The sequence below is a fragment of the Priapulus caudatus genome, unplaced genomic scaffold (genome assembly GCF_000485595.1).
Source record: "Priapulus caudatus unplaced genomic scaffold, Priapulus_caudatus-5.0.1 Scaffold83, whole genome shotgun sequence".
Classification (NCBI taxonomy): domain Eukaryota; kingdom Metazoa; phylum Priapulida; class Priapulimorpha; order Priapulimorphida; family Priapulidae; genus Priapulus; species Priapulus caudatus.
The window spans coordinates 555,239-570,704 of record NW_014577144.1 but is presented as its reverse complement, the minus strand read 5'-3'; the positions used below and the strand labels follow the sequence as shown (position 1 = coordinate 570,704).

Sequence of the window (15,466 nt, the reverse complement as noted above, 5' to 3'; positions counted from 1 at the left end):
AGGGGTCTATAGAGATCAGTGGATTGGACGCACTTCTTGGCTATCGTGTCGCCACCTATTAAAGTAATTTGGAAGCGTTGCGGCGTCGCCGGCGGCTTCCATGTGATATCATCAAGAAGCCGTACGAAGAACAAAATACTGAAAGAGAATCGCTTGATTTGCAGAATTACTTCGGTAAATTTACAGTCGATATACGACAAGTTGATAGTTTGTTACAGTAAACATTGATGACTTGCATTTTCTTTTTATTTCGGGCTTGAAAGTTGTTTAGTCCGCCAACAAACTTGAAGTTGTATTGCACTCTAGCTCCAGGAAACGGTATTGCTAGGTTAGAATACCGTTTCAGATTATTGCCACAATTCCTTGTAGTTGGCTCTGCAGTATCCAACATCGACACAGCTAAGCGTCCAACATGCCATCATCACTCCTTCAGCCCAAGCCGCATCACCTAAATCAATACGCCTCATGGCTTGCTCGGCGCACACTTTGGCGTTCCTAAATCCCTTGTCTGGGCTATCTCAAACACCAGCTTTTCAATTGCACCTCTACTTAGCTCCTTGCTGACAGCAATAGAGACATGTTTCCTGCCTACCTAAACCTGCTGATGTCAGCCTCTAGGTCTGCCTGATGATGATGCTCCATAGTGGACCGTTCCTCCACCTCCACGGAATGCTCCTGCTGATCCACACACATGAACACGTGGGTTACAGTTCTACATAACTATTCTCTTCTCTACCTAAAACTTGCACGCACCCGATGCGTCGGAACACTCTAGCTGATAAAAGTAGCAGACATTATTAAGCAAAGATTTTGTACCTTGACCACGATGAGATGACAAATGCATCCCTACAACACCTCGTAAGTCGGCCACCTCCAAACATTGCCACCGTGTTGCTTACTTGGTCTGCTAATGTGTAACTCAAGGGTTGGGCGATTTACGAGTTTAATCGAATTTAATAAAATATTTATCCTTCATGTCACATGTTATTTCTATACTGTGGCACTAACCTGACGTGTTTTCTGGGGAGGCAGTGGAATCACTTTGCAAACTAATGTTTCACTGAGGAGTCTGTAGGTATCATAACTTCCACCTGAGATTGAAATACGGACAAGTACACGTACATGCAGTGTATGCGCAAGTACATGGCTGATGGATATGCTAATTATAGTATAACTAATAGTTAGCCTTTATTCTGTCAACAGATTAATATGTTGACAGAATAAAGGCTAACTAGGCTATTATGTTTGGTTTTTATCTCATATCGAAATTTCCTCACAGTCTCACAGTGTTCCTCACAGTCTCACAGTGTTCCTCACAGTCCCACGGTGATCCTCACAGTCTCACGGTGTTCCTCACAGTCTCACGGTGTTCCTCACAGTCCCACGGCATTCCCTTGCAGTTCCGTGTCCTCCGCGTTCCGACCCCCCACCCCACCCCCGCGCGTTCAGACGTTGCTCTCGCTCAGTGCCGCCCTCTCGTCGGCGTAGAACTGCACAACCGTCCGGTCTCCGCCGCGCGCCTCCAGCAGAGGCACGTCCGCCCGGCAGCCGTCCCGCTCGTCGTACGGCGCCCCCTGGTGGTCGCCGTCGCCGAGCTTCGTGACGGTGAAGCGAGCGATGCTGACGCTGTGCGCGGAGTCGGAGCGCGGCAGCCGCAACGCCGGCGCCCCCTCGCGGACGCTGCCCGCCCGGCAGGGGGACCGCGTCGCGGGGCCGCGCATGTACACATTCTGCGTCCGCAGGAAGCCGTGCGGTAGCGACATCTGGTGTTGGAGCGGCGCGTTTCGGTCGGCGCGCGCGGGACCGTAGGCGGCCGTCTCGCACACGGAGGAGTCGAGCGAGAGCGGCCGCGACGTCAGAAATCGCTCCCTGTAGGCGATCGACTGAAACCAAAGAGCGCATCGTTCATTTTCTCTTTCTTCTTTTCCCCCCATTTTTCTCATCTTTTGTTTTTCGAGGAGAAAGTGAACATTCATCCGTTAATTTTTGCATTAATGAGATCAAAAAGAGAAAATTATTTACAATAATGGAACTATGTGTAAATTCACGACACGCGGTAACTCACCCGCTGAGGTACGCCGTTGCAAGTAAACAATGCAGTTCTGTACACGTCATCCTCTTCTAATTCCTGTGAGGCAAATGAGGCAAGTCATCGTTAATTTAAATTGTAGATCAAAATCAGTAGTGGCAGTGGCAGTGGCAGTGGCAGTGGCAGTCCGGTCTGGCAGTTAGTTTCTGGCCCACAGTCGTATGATTTCACTACACACTAATGAGTAAATCTTTCTCATTTCCTTATCTCAAAGTAGGCCCTTTTTAAATAAGTGACATAATTTTTTATTACGTTGACATAGTAACCGATAACTGTGGAAACGCCAGCACCAAGGCTAGATGATGGAGGAGGTATGGCATGGGGCTGGCAACTCCACCTGTTAAACACGCATGCTAAAATGAAAGTGTCAATGACACTGTAGCTCACCTTGGGTGTGATAGAAGAGGGAGGGGGGATATATAAAGCAAGAGTATATATGGGAGAACTCCCATTATATAGCATATCTCCCATTATATACTCTTGATAATGATGATATGTGCGTAATTTTTGATGCGATAATAAATGTTTCAGATCTGTTGGCATACAATCTGATGGCGTTGACCGTAGGCAGACACTGAAATGCATAATGAAATTGCCAAAATCGACCTAATTTGCAAAATTTAAAAAAATATAAAAACCCATGTGATATGTTTTGGGGCCAGTCCTTATTCATTCACATACCAGAATTGAGCAAAATCCGTTGAACCTGAACATTTTTGCAAAAAAGTGGACATTGCTTGAAAGTATGTCAACTAGCGTGCTCCAAAATAGGACGTTCAAACCTCTCCCATAGGAGTAAAAACTGTATGCAATTTGAAACATGTGGGTCAAACGGTTCCTGAGTTATCGTTGACCATAGCCAAATGTTGATAGACGGACGGACGGACGTACGACGGACGACACCCCATGGCAATAGCTCATCTTGACGATGTTAAGGTGAGCTCAAAACAGAAGAAAGTCTGAGAGCGATTGCTGCTGCCGTAGCCACCATCGTGGCGTAGAAGGAAGAAGGAATAGTGACTAGGGGATTGAGTAGCATATTCTAAAGCTGGCGGTAACGTGGGCGTGACATACCTGCAGCATCTGATCGAGGAGTCTCGTGTTCTCAGAAGTCACTGCCTGCGACTGTAACAAATATTACCAATAAGTAACCAATATTTATTCGGTAAGAACGTTAGTTTGCGCATGAATGCAATTTTCTTCAATGCAACTTCTATCGCTACCACATTATTTCACGCCACACTACATATTAATTCACGAATCGATGACATTGTTAATACTGATCAGGAAACTTTTAAAAGAGACACGTACACCAAAATAAAACTGGTAAACGTACGCAACATATAATCAATGATCTAAGCACACTTGCCACACACTTGATATAACCAGTGCCCATTACCTTTAATTCTTCCAACAGTTGTTTACCCATCCCAATCGAGTCTTCTCCCTTTACCGTTTGATTGTAGTCTCTTGCAATCTAAGAAAAATATCAATCAAATTTGATGAATATAACTTCGTACCGTGATGACACCTGGGAAATAATTTCACCATAATGTCAGTTCACATAAAGTTGAGAACAGATCAAGAAGATAACAAAAGTAATATTGTATATCTCTTAGTACAAGTTTTGCACTAAAAATATGTGATTCGCTAGATACCATGATACATGTGCAGGCCAACCTGCTTGTCAGTGTTTAAAAACCATGGTTCACAATTAGAGTCCATACTTTGATATCTTGTTTCCAGAAATTCCTAGTGGTTGCTTGACTTGTGTAAGGAGCGACCTCCTTTATCTAGACGAATTAAAGGAATGCATTATTAATTTATTTACTTATTCACACGTTCACCAACCTTCAGCATTATTTATTTATTTACTTGTTTACGCAATCACCAACCTTCAGCATTATTTATTTATTTACTCATTTACGCCCTCACCAATCTTCAGCATTATTTATTTAATTAGTTGTTTATACGCTCACTAACCTTCAGCATTATTTATTTACTTACTTGTTTACGCGCTCAGCAACCTTTGGCATTATTTACTTATATACTTGTTTACATGCTCACCAACCTTCAGCACGACGACGCCCATCACGAAGATGCAGATGATGTTGAGGAGCGTGAGAACGAGGCTGACAGCGCCGAGCATGAGCGCCTCCGCCGCCAGCGAGTCGCTGTACTCCGCCGCGTACTCCGGCTGACGACAGCTGCTGCCCTCTGGCGGCGCGATGATGTTCGCGCACGGGTAGGTCAGCGACGTCAGCTTCTTCACGACGGCGAATCCCCAGAGGAAGCCCTAGGGAGCAACGAGTGTGCGTGTCATCGACGACGTGTCGTACAAGACATATAACGAAAGCTAGAGGAACCTAACCAGACTACCAAGACTGGAACCTAGAAGGAAGCCCTGGGGAGAAGAGGACGTGCGCGTCATTGTCGTACAAGACATATAACAACAGCTAGAGGAACCTAACCAGACTGCCAAGACTGGAAACTAGAAGGAAGCTCTGGGGAGAAGAGGACGTGCGCGTCATTGTCGTACAAGACATATAACAACAGCTAGAGGAACCTACCCAATCTACTGGGAGTGGATACCAGCCATTTGTTGCTAATATGGAGTCAAGGACGTTCACAAAAGCCCTAGAATCTACTGGGAGTGGATACTAGCCATTCGTTGCCAAAATGGAGTCAAGGACGTTCACAAAAGCCCTAGAAGCTAGCCCCGGTCGAATCAGGCTCCACAGTGCTGGCCTAGGTCTCTTTTTTTTTACAAAAGGAGTGCATATACTGGAACGACACATGAGCTAGGAGATCGATTCACATTGCGAGGGAACGAGATCTTGAAACTTTGTGCACGACAGACTTTTACATTTGAATTTTAATAGAAGACGATGGGTTGAAACCTACACAGTTGACAGCAGGTGGCAGCAGTGATGCGGAGATGGCCACGCCCACCAGCGACCCCGTGTTGCCTCCGAGAACAGACAGTGCAACCCCGGCACCAGAGGGCAGGGCAATCATCAGTCCGACATACCAACTCCTCAGCATGCCTCTATAGAAAATAATTTCCACACAAATATGAAAATTCAATTACAATCCTACAAGCTGGAATACCTTGTCACATTGCTTCTTTCTGTATAAATTTTATGTAAATTATTATGTACTTATTTTGAGTAAATTTATGTATTCTATTTGATCACCGAAATAAAAAAATTAATACTGTATAGAAATTTATATATATATATATATATATATATATATATACTGCATGGTAATACAAATATTATTGCAATGCTAAACATGCAAACATCTATGTATATCAATTTAGATACCTGCTTTTCATTTCATATGTTGGCCAGTACCCCGAACCCCAGCTGTCACTGAGTCCACTGACCATGAGTGCAAAAATAAAACCTGCAAAGATGAATAAGTCGCAGTCATACTCAAATTATTTATTAAAAAGAAAGGAATGTACATAAAGTAACCCATGCATTTCCAAAATCCACCAGACTTAACAGTTTTTAATAGCTAATGTAATTAAGGTATTGTAATTAAAAAGATAGAGGCGTACATAACACCTCACAACCCCTGAACCATATGCCCTCTGCCTCCATTCCGTGCCTCTGCTCTGTCCTCTGCCTCCACCACTAGCCATTTGGTAGATCTACCTTGTGGCTGGGAGGCAGATACCACAAACAGAACTTAGTTGCCATGACTTGGAGGCAGTTGCCATAAACAGAAGATGGTTGCCATGACTTGGAGGCAGTTGCCATGACCAGAAAGCAGTTGCCATTGCCAGAAAGCAGTTGCCACGACCAGAAAGCAGTTGCCATGTCGCGAAAGTCGTTGCTGCGACCCGAAAGCCATTGCCGTGGCCAGTAAGGCGACTGCCACGACCGGGAGCGAGGTTGCCGGGGTGACAGCTCACCGGTGATGATGCAGATGGCGATGCCGACGAGCTCGGTGATGATGCTGGCATTGCGCAGCTTTGTGTCCTTGATGACGGTGCCAAACGTGCCGCCGAGGATCGGTCCCTGCCGCAGAGGAGAGAGAACCACATGCAGTCATCAGCTGTGAGGAGAAGGAGGGACGCGTGGAGGGGGAGAGATGTGTGGAGGGGGGAGGGACGCAAGGAGGGGGGAGGGATGCGAGGGGGGGGAGGGACGCGAGGAAGGGGAGGGAGTACACACATTACACTACGCATGTACTGTGTACATATGCACGTACACGTATTACACTATACACACGTACTATTTACATCGGAATATATTATCATTATTATTATCTTCATTGACATCATCATCATTATTATTATTATTATTATTATTGTAGTTGTTGTTATTATTATTATGATTAGGAAATGATGAATCACCGGTAAATTACCATGAGTGGTGAGATTAACATGCTTGCAACGAGCACGACCGAGCTGTCCTCACACAGTCCCATCGCTGCGATAATGCTGCAGAGAAACAAACACAGCAGACGTCAGACGGCGCACCACATGCAGTCGGAACCGCGGATCCGCGCAGCATTACAACAGAGCTCCCGATTCACAGCACTTGACGTTGGGTTCATAGTTTCGTACTCGTGCGCTGGACTTGGTGTGCCACATACACGTGTGTTACCGTAACAGGGACCGATTCCTATGCAAAATTTTTTGTCCGTGATACATTTGGTATGGCAGCGTATCTTCCGGGGTATTAACGGATTCGCACATGCACAACTGACATGCTTAGGAATTAATTCTTACGCAAAAACATTTCTCAATTTCGATTAAAACATATCTGTAATTGTTACAGCGATGGAATGCGTCATTCCGTCTTTTTTTATCACGAGACATGTAACGGAACGGAAGGTAACGTTCGTCAGACGCCGATCAGCATGACGCGGCGCGTGGTGCTACCTGGCGAGGACGGTCAGCATGATGAAGTCGAACGACATGACGGTCTGCGCCTTCACGCTCTCGACAACCTGAAAATCACCGACGAAACACCCCGACGTTAAATCAATCTCTCGCTCGGGATACGTCGTCGCGGCGACGCCCTCTGAGGGCGTTAAGGCATGGCGAGCGCGAGGATGATCAACGAGACACAAGCGCGCGTTTGCACGAGCGAGTCTCGAGAATTCAGGTGGTTAAGAATGCATGATGCAGAGAGCACGCGGGAGGTTTCACGTTACCTGAGCGACCGTCAACCGGGACTTGATCGATTTCATGAACAGCTTCGTCCGCGAGATATTCTCGCTGTCGTCCCTGCAACAGAAAGCCGAACACCACCCAACGTAAGGTCACGCAAGGTCATCGGTTGCCGCACGAACTTCAACAACCCATGTACTAAATGGCGCAGACCAGGGAAAAAATTACTTTTTTTTTCACGAGAGCTCTTTTTCAAGTCTGTGGAAAAAATAGCTCTCTTTTAAAATTTTACGGGAGCTATTTTGAGCCTCACGGGAGCGATTTCGGAGGTTTGAAGAGTGAATCGCTCATCGCTCCCGTGTATTTTTTACCCTGCCGCAGACGAGAGACGGATGACAAAGTCTCGACTGCATGGTGATCAGTCAGAAAGCTATAATAAATAGAGCGATTACTGATGCCAACCGAATCTCAACGACGCTTCTCTCGCGACGCGATTCGTACGACTCACTGCGCGAAATTCCATGGATTTATTTCTAAGGCTCACGGTTTTTCGGCGGCAAAGTTCTGCTGGTTCGGCTGGCTCTCCTCTTCCTCCGTCGCGCTCGTGACCTCGCTCAGGCCGTAGCTGACTCCCAGCGGTATGACGCTGCAATGGAAGTGCACACACATTCCAATTAACGCTCTGATATCAGTCGCTGTTGTGCCGTATTACCGGCAGGCAAACGCACACGCGCACACTGATAAATGCTTTTTACTGTTAAACGCCGTCGTCTTCTTTTACCACAAAAAGTTGTTAAAAACAACGATCCGAATTCGAGGCACGAAATTTGTGGATTTTTACCGCATTTCCTCTTTGAGCCACGTGCGTAGGTCGTAGGTCGTACTCACCACATCGACGAGTCGTCCGTCCTCCCCACGCCCAACCCGGTGAGTTTGTTGAGTAGCTCTTCACAGTGTTCAACCGTCTTTACAGCAAACGTCACCTGGAATGGCAAGGGTGGAAACTCCTAGAGCTAACAAATGAGCGATGATCGCAACAGAACATGTACAGCCATAGATGATTGCACGAAACAGCATCGCAAACACTCGACGTTTTGTTTACCTGGTAAATTTTCCCACATCTGACCTTCATCCAGGTGTCATTGGTTATTTTGAAAGCACCCATTGCCTGCTTTAACACCTGCAAGAAAGATCACACTAGGACTACATCACAGTGTGCACTAGAAGTATCTGCCATCGATTCTAGATTAGAAAAAGACAAGAATTACAACTGCCCGAACTCGCACTGTCAAATATGATACAATTAACCGCTGTAGTTGTGTAAAGTTTTATGAACTGATCTATTGTACCGAGATAAATAACCACACCCTCCTCGGATATCGTTGCTGGGCCGGTTAAACTCTGCGGCACTTTCTCGCTAAGCATCGTTTTTAAAACAACATACAGCGACGTCGACAGACCAATCAATCAAGTGATCAATCGATCAAGGTCGATCGTACGGCAAAGAAACACTCGCGATACAAGGCAGCTTACATGCGCTAGCGGAACATTTTCCAAGAAGTCCACGAGCTTGGGCGACCCAGGCGACGAGGGAGCGGCCGCCGCTGCATCTGCGGCGTCGCCGGCGGCGACGTCCTCTCTATTCTCCGCATCCGTCGACAGTAGGTAGACGTCGTCGTTGGCGGCGCTTCCAGATTCCGAGTCAGAATCGTACCCGGAGGCGCCGTTCTTCGAATCGCGGTCGAGCGTGCCCGCGGACACCGCGGAGTCGCTGGCGTCCTCAGCGCTCTTCGCCAGCGCCACCTGGCTGTGTTTTCTCGCAGGCGAGTCGTCGCCGCGGGCTCCCCCTGGCGTGACGATCGGCGGTGCATCGACTGCGTCGGTGCATATCACAGATGGCGCCGGTGTGGCTGGCTCGTCAGGGTTCGTGGAAGTAAGCTCCCCCTGGTGATGTGTCACGTCCTTCTTTCCGGACGGGCGCCTGGTGCGTGAGCGCTCCGGTCGTCGATTAGCTTCTTGTTTTCCTACAAGAGACACTTGATGTTATCCCATGTCATCTGTTTATCACTATATTAATGTAAGTATACAAGATTAGTTCTCAACTGTTTCTGTTCTGGTAGTGTGCATAGTTCCTTAGCAGATATTCTCATGGCTGGCGTTACGTTTGACGATTACCTTACTGTTCTATTAGCACTGGAACATTTCTCACCTGCAGATGCATTGCTAGAGATACTGTTACTACTTCTGAAAGTTGAGCTGATACTGGATTTCCTTTTACGTAAGCGCGGCTGTGGTTTCTTTGATATGGTGTCATCTAAGCCTGCAGCAAAGCTGCTGTATATCTCTGACTCGTTATCAGGTATAGGAATATAAAGAATAAACAGAAATCCTGCCATTTACTCTTGATCAAGACTGGTGTCGAGTCGGGCAGTCCACTAAAGTGGTCTGCATTACGAAATGCGAGTGTAGGGGGAGGTAGGAAAATTTGGATACCCGTACTTTTTTATCTGCTTATCCTGGGCCTAGTATTCTATGGGGCCTACCGTTTATATTTGATTATGTAGATTTAACTCATAAATGTTTTCTCAACTATGTTTATGTTTCTTTATACAAGTGTGCGTAACATGGGAATGCGTAGGCTATTTCCGTTCGTAAGATAATCACAGATTCCCGCCTGTCAACAAATTTGATAACGGATCGCAGCGCCGTGGTTTTTCTGCGGACCAGTGCAGGTAAAAATAATTAAAAATAAATAAAAGTGAAACAGCAGACATCAGTCTAATAATCACTGATTAAATAAGAGTACTAAATTCTATAAATACATATTATACTGACTGTGTAAAATTACTAAATATAATATAATAAGTTCGTAGCATCAACGAGTTCGCGAATCCGTCGTCGCTGCGTTCCACTAGATGCCGTGGAAGAAAAGGGAAAACAGCTGTTTGTAGAAATCCATTTTCCAATAGAATTTTGCGATGACAATTGAACTCGGCGAGGTCGTTAACCCGCAGTTTGCTCTGCCGGTCTTTGGTGTCATCATCTGTGCGTTACTCGTTTTCGCGTTCGGGTTCAAGTCTTCCGTACAGCCGCCCAGTTTCGACTATGTCGACGACAACGAGAAAAAGACCAGGAAGAGACAAGACAGAACTCGTAACTCACGGTTACAGGTGAGTAATCTAACTAATCGGTCCAGTAATCGTACCGATTAAGTGCCGACTGGATCATAATCACGAGTATCATATTACGTAATAAAATGATATGCAAATAAGGAATAACTTGCTTTAATCATGCGTACGAACAATGCAGACTACAGAGTACAGTACAGTGTTCAATTCGGATGGGAGCTAGTCTAGTAGAAGACATGGCCCATTGCTACTGTATATTGTACTAGCGGGATACCCGGCGTTGCCCGGGGAAATCATTGCCATTGGCGTTACTCGATCAGTTGGTGACCGCTTGGTTGAAAGGAAAATGCCCAAAAAAATCTAACTATCTGTATCTATCCATGCATCAATCCATGCCATCGCATCGCACCGCATCCCATCCCATATATATCCCATCCCATCCCATCTCATGCCATCCCATGCCATGCCACGCCATGCTATCCCATCGCACTGCAACCCATCCCATCCCATCCCATGCCATCGCATGCTGTCCCATCCCTTCCCATCCCAAACAGTAAAAAATAATAAGAAATCAAAAGATAAAAGACATTAAATATAAAAAAATTAAAAATAATACATACTAAAGAGGTAAAGCAAACAAGAATAAAAAAAAACCCTAAAGGTCCTGGTAAAAGGGCGAAAAAAAGGAAAAAGCGGCGAAAAATAAGTCCCGGGCCGCGTTTTTAACTCTAAAGCGGGGCCCGTTGAGGGGAAGCAAATAGGCTCCCCCTTTACAAAGCTATATCCCGCAAGAAAGCCCTCGGGCATCGTTCAAGTCAAGCACCGCGCCCGCAGACTAGGCCCCCCTTCACGGGTCCCTTATGCACGCAACCACATAGCTACCCCGCCCAAGGCCCCGAACGCGCTCGCGGCCCCGCTAGCACACGAAACTTAAAACCCGCTACAACAATCATTCAGTCATCACGAGGAGCAAGTGAGCAAGACCTCGCAAAAGGGGTAGGGATATTTTCTATTGTTGTACTGCAAATAGGCGGTGCGGATAATTTTCCATTGTGTATGCAATAGTGCGCGTAGGGTTTTCCAATGTCCAGTTCGCACATTAGGGGCCTATTATTTGTAGTGAGAACGCACATGGGCGTAATCCCCCCCCCCCCCCCCGGCTGTAATAAGTTTCCCAGCTTGGACTCAAAACCGCGAATTCGTGAGGAGACGGATGTTCTAATGCCGATTAGCGCCGCTGGGCCGTTAAGAGTATACCATGGATTCACACGGACGTGATGTTAATCTGTACGCACCGCCATCTATTGATGAATAGAATTTTTATGCATTTTTAACTTTTTAACTTTTTTAAATTTTTGTTTCAGCCAGAACCACCTCCCTCCCAGACGTGCTGATTCTGAAAATGTCTTTAGTTTTCCTCTAGGCTGTGGAGTTCTCTAGTTATGCGAGTACGAACTAATTCGGCTGAACAACTTTATATATATAGATTGTGGGACATGTCTTCTAGACTAGGGCCTGTAATGGTGGTCAAGTTATAGGGTTTTGATCCACCGGCAAATATGCATCGATTCGTTCATAACGACATATACAGTGTAAGACTTTGTCATACACAGAGAAATCTTACAGCTTATGATAGATGTCAAGAGAATGGTGTCATTGAGTCAGCGTGCCACACCGTCAGAGTCATAGTTTCACTGTGTCACAGACTCGGAAGTGTCACACCGACAGATGTCACATAGTCTGATTGTCATACCGTCAGAGTGCTAGGATGTCACGTGACGGAGTCAGTGTTACATCATTATAGTGTCAAGATGTCACAGAGTCAGGGTGTGACATTTATACCAACATGTCATGCTACAGGGTGACACTGAGTCAGGATGTCAACACCGTCAGAGTGTCACAGAGTCAAGACGTCACACTTTCAGGGTGTCAGTGTGTCACTGCATCAGAGTGCATGCAGTGTTATTTGCACAGGCCACCTAACAAAACATTTCGTCCTTGGTTTTTTGGCATGATTTCGATTTGTTCAGTTGGTTAGTTTTGGCAGATTTTAGCAAATGTCTTTAGTAACAAGGGAGGGACACAGATGAACAAATGAGGTCATAAATCCATCGTGTCAGCAAAGAGGTCAATTATGTGTAATTATGGCCAAGAGCTGAAATGGGTGAGAACGTCGACTCTAGAACAGGGACCTCACCCAATGATAGAAGAATGAGAAATGAAGAATGAGAATAGAATAGAATAGAACTTGCTTCAGTGTAACAATTTCATAATTACATTGTTTCGTTTAAACGTGCTTGGTGTATTTCGGTTTTTCACTGCTTCCTATCCAAAGAGTACGCATCTGTTTACCGTCATAAGTTATTAACACAGAGGACACAGCAATAACTGCCCTAACGATTGCCTTGGGGGGCCGATGCGAATCATCTGATAATATATCATTATATATATCAGGGTTCTCCAAGAGCACTTATAGCCTGGCGGCCCGCCAGGCTATCGTCGGGCCCCGCCATCCTAAAATGCACCTGCCACTCTAAATATCATAGCCGCCATGCTAAATATCATAGCCCCCGGACCCCCCTAGCACGCAAACCGCCTTCGGCGATTTGCAACTAGGACCGTAAAGGCAGCACCTGCCATGCTATAATGAAAAAGCTTGGAGAACCCTGTATATGTCTTTTTACTGCAATCTGAACCAGCGAGACCCAGATAATGAACACTGATCAGCGCAGAGATCCGATTGACAATGTGTAACTGTGAGCTGTGTATATATGCACTGGCCTGTAGTGACCTATTAAAGAAATCGCCTCTCAAATGCATCTAAAATCTGAATACGTGTAGAGAAATGTAGTATACGTCTTATCCGTATTATCAAGAGTGTATGAAGAAGGTCTTCTTTATACGCTCTTGGTATTATCTCTTGGTATTATACATATCACATCAACTTTAAAATTACGCAGGATTCATGCTGTTACGGTATGTAAAATATATGGCAAACTAGACAGAGGGCACTCACGGAGAGCGCATACCTCCGCTAGCATGTAACATGTATGTGTTACGAGCTGGCTCGCTGCGCTGGCTGGCTGGCTCGCTGACTCGACGCGCTAATATCGATCGCGCGAACACACAAGAGCGATCACATAACCTCCTCCAACTCCGTTGGGCGGAGGTAATAACACAGCTCTGCGTTCTTTTCGCAACAATTGCTCTGTAAATAGTGCAAAAAGTTGATAGTGTAAACCTGGCTTAATTCTGACAAAAGTGACCTGTAGTGACCTTATTAATATGGCGGAAGCAAGTGCAGAAATAATTGGATCAGCCTTTCATAGCTTGGTTAAAAAATGTTGATGATTCTAACTTATCGGCATTTTTCCACCTGGCCGATTCTGTTCTATCGATGTTTTCCTTGTGCACTGCTGTTCACTTTAATATCAGACTAATGCGATGTTGGCACAGTTTGAGAACACGTTTTATCACGTGAAATCGCGCTATCTTGCCAAAGTCAGCTTTACTCACTCACGTTCCACTGTTAGGTAAATGAGTGTTGGTGCTGGAAAATTAGCTGCCAGCGCTGTTCTTGAGATCTGGGTAAATGATTTCTAATAGATGGTATAGTTATACACCATAGTTGTTGTAGTTTGTATTGTTGTTGTTGTGGTTGTTAGTGTTGTTGCTGTTGCTGCTTTTGACTTTGATCTTGATTTTGTTTTTGATATTGACTTATGATCTTCTCTCGGATATCTAACGTATTGAACATTTAGGTAAGAGGTAAGGATCAATCGAAAATCTAGGTCAGTGGTGGATATCTTCTTGTATATATGTGCGCGCGTGTGTATAGCAGCCAGTTTGTAGACATCAGATTGTAAATTATAGTGCGTCTACACGTGTGCAAATACTAGTACGCGCGTAATGTATCAACCGCTCTTTGATTTCGCGGATATTCATCGCCTTAATCGACCTTTTCCTGCGGCCTGCACTTTGATGTGTTTGACAACGTGGACGTGGAGTGGACGTGGCATTTCGAGCGAGCGCTCTCTGCCTGTTGTTCGTCGTGGGTTGCGGTGTGCTCTGACCTATGTCACGTAACGGCGACGTCCACGGCTAGGCAATTCCATTAGCACCGACACACAGCTCGCTATGTCGGCCTCGTACGCTTGATCTATACACACTGCTGTTTGATGATTGAGATCTCGAGCGGGGTTCGTAATGCGAAACTGGAAAGCCCTGGAATTGTAAAAGGATATTTCCTAGAGGCATGGAACGTCCTGGAAACTGAACGGTGGAAGGAGGGAGGAACTGGAGGGGAAGGAGCTGGAATATAGGCTATATTGAATAATGACAAATGTCATTTGAATAATGATATTTGTCAGTGTTTACCCCTGACTATATTTATGTATCGCCCTTGAGAATCATTGAAATTGAACACGTCCATGTGTGCTATATCTTGTGCACTGAGCTTATCTGGCTCTCAATTAAAATTGCTTAGTGCAACTGCAAGGGTTTGTTTGCTATCCGTAGATTTAACCGATTGCAAACAAGTATTGTATGGGGCAAAAAAATCCCGCGGTGATAAAAAATATTCCGATACCGCTTAAGTGTAGGAGAGCTCCTGAAAAAAACTCATAGGAAAGAAATGTTCTACCTTATGTGCCCGCAGCCCCTGGTGAGTGTGATCGGTGGGTAGTTCGCGGCTAAGATTTGACCCGCCTTCGTGTTTTAAGGCATTTAAACACGAGAGTGCTGCCTCGGGCGACTGCACGAGTCGTTCGTTCACTACCGCTTTCAGGGTTTGCTGACCTTCAGAAAAGAGCCGAGGCACTTGCCAATATTTACACCGTAGCCACTCGCCCTCCTCTCTCTCTCTCTCTCTCTTTCTCTTTCTCTTTCTCTCTCTCTCTTTCTCTGTTTGTCTGTCTCTCTCTCTCTCTCTCTCTCTTTCTCTTTTTCTCTCTCTCTCTTTCTCTGTTTGTCTGTCTCTCTCTCTCTCTCTCTCTCTTTCTCTTTTTCTCTCTCTCTCTTTCTCTGTTTGTCTGTCTCTCTCTCTCTCTCTCTCTCTTTCTCTTTTTCTCTCTCTCTCTCTCTCTCTCTCTCTCTCTCTTTCTCTGTTTGTCTGTCTCT

General features: G+C 45.6%; 2 protein-coding genes and 1 long non-coding RNA gene across 4 annotated transcripts in view; 1 reads left to right on the top strand and 2 right to left on the bottom strand.

Moving 5' to 3' along the window:
- LOC106804694 overlaps positions 1–1,093 on the bottom strand; it is a 2,241-nt gene extending 1,148 nt beyond the window's left edge. Inside the window, exons 1-2 of the long non-coding RNA XR_001393353.1 lie at positions 1,009–1,093; positions 593–678 (exon numbers count right to left, since the gene is read on the bottom strand). This is a non-coding gene — a long non-coding RNA (uncharacterized LOC106804694). The remainder of the gene's footprint in view (positions 1–592; positions 679–1,008) is intronic.
- Positions 1,094–1,445: 352 nt separating this feature from the next.
- LOC106804679 lies at positions 1,446–9,917 on the bottom strand. The gene is made up of 17 exons (XM_014805954.1): positions 9,430–9,917; positions 8,754–9,244; positions 8,323–8,400; positions 8,109–8,203; positions 7,765–7,866; positions 7,265–7,337; positions 6,990–7,057; positions 6,470–6,545; positions 6,015–6,120; positions 5,419–5,500; positions 4,994–5,138; positions 4,161–4,385; positions 3,817–3,882; positions 3,489–3,566; positions 3,164–3,214; positions 2,066–2,128; positions 1,446–1,883 (listed from the first exon to the last, which is right to left on the bottom strand). The coding sequence occupies exons 1-17, from the start codon at positions 9,614–9,616 to the stop codon at positions 1,446–1,448; spliced, it is 2,424 nt and encodes an 807-aa protein (XP_014661440.1). The 5' UTR covers positions 9,617–9,917.
- Positions 9,918–10,120: 203 nt separating this feature from the next.
- Positions 10,121–15,466, top strand: part of LOC106804692 (muscle M-line assembly protein unc-89-like) — an 18,502-nt gene continuing 13,156 nt past the window's right edge. For both annotated transcript variants that reach the window (XM_014805975.1, XM_014805974.1), the window contains exon 1: positions 10,121–10,390. In XM_014805975.1, coding sequence (XP_014661461.1) covers positions 10,199–10,390 — 192 coding nt within the window. In that variant the 5' untranslated portion in view covers positions 10,121–10,198. The remainder of the gene's footprint in view (positions 10,391–15,466) is intronic.

Bases quoted from the DNA above. Each gene is read 5' to 3' on its own strand.
- LOC106804679 (XM_014805954.1), bottom strand. From the start codon at position 9,616: ATGGCAGGATTTCTGTTTATTCTTTATATTCCTATACCTGATAACGAG. The intron at 8,204-8,322 runs GTAAACAAAACG...TTGCCATTCCAG, and splicing joins GATGTGGGAAAATTTACCAG to GTGACGTTTGCTGTAAAGAC. The intron at 3,215-3,488 runs GTAATGGGCACT...TATTTGTTACAG, and splicing joins AACTGTTGGAAGAATTAAAG to TCGCAGGCAGTGACTTCTGA.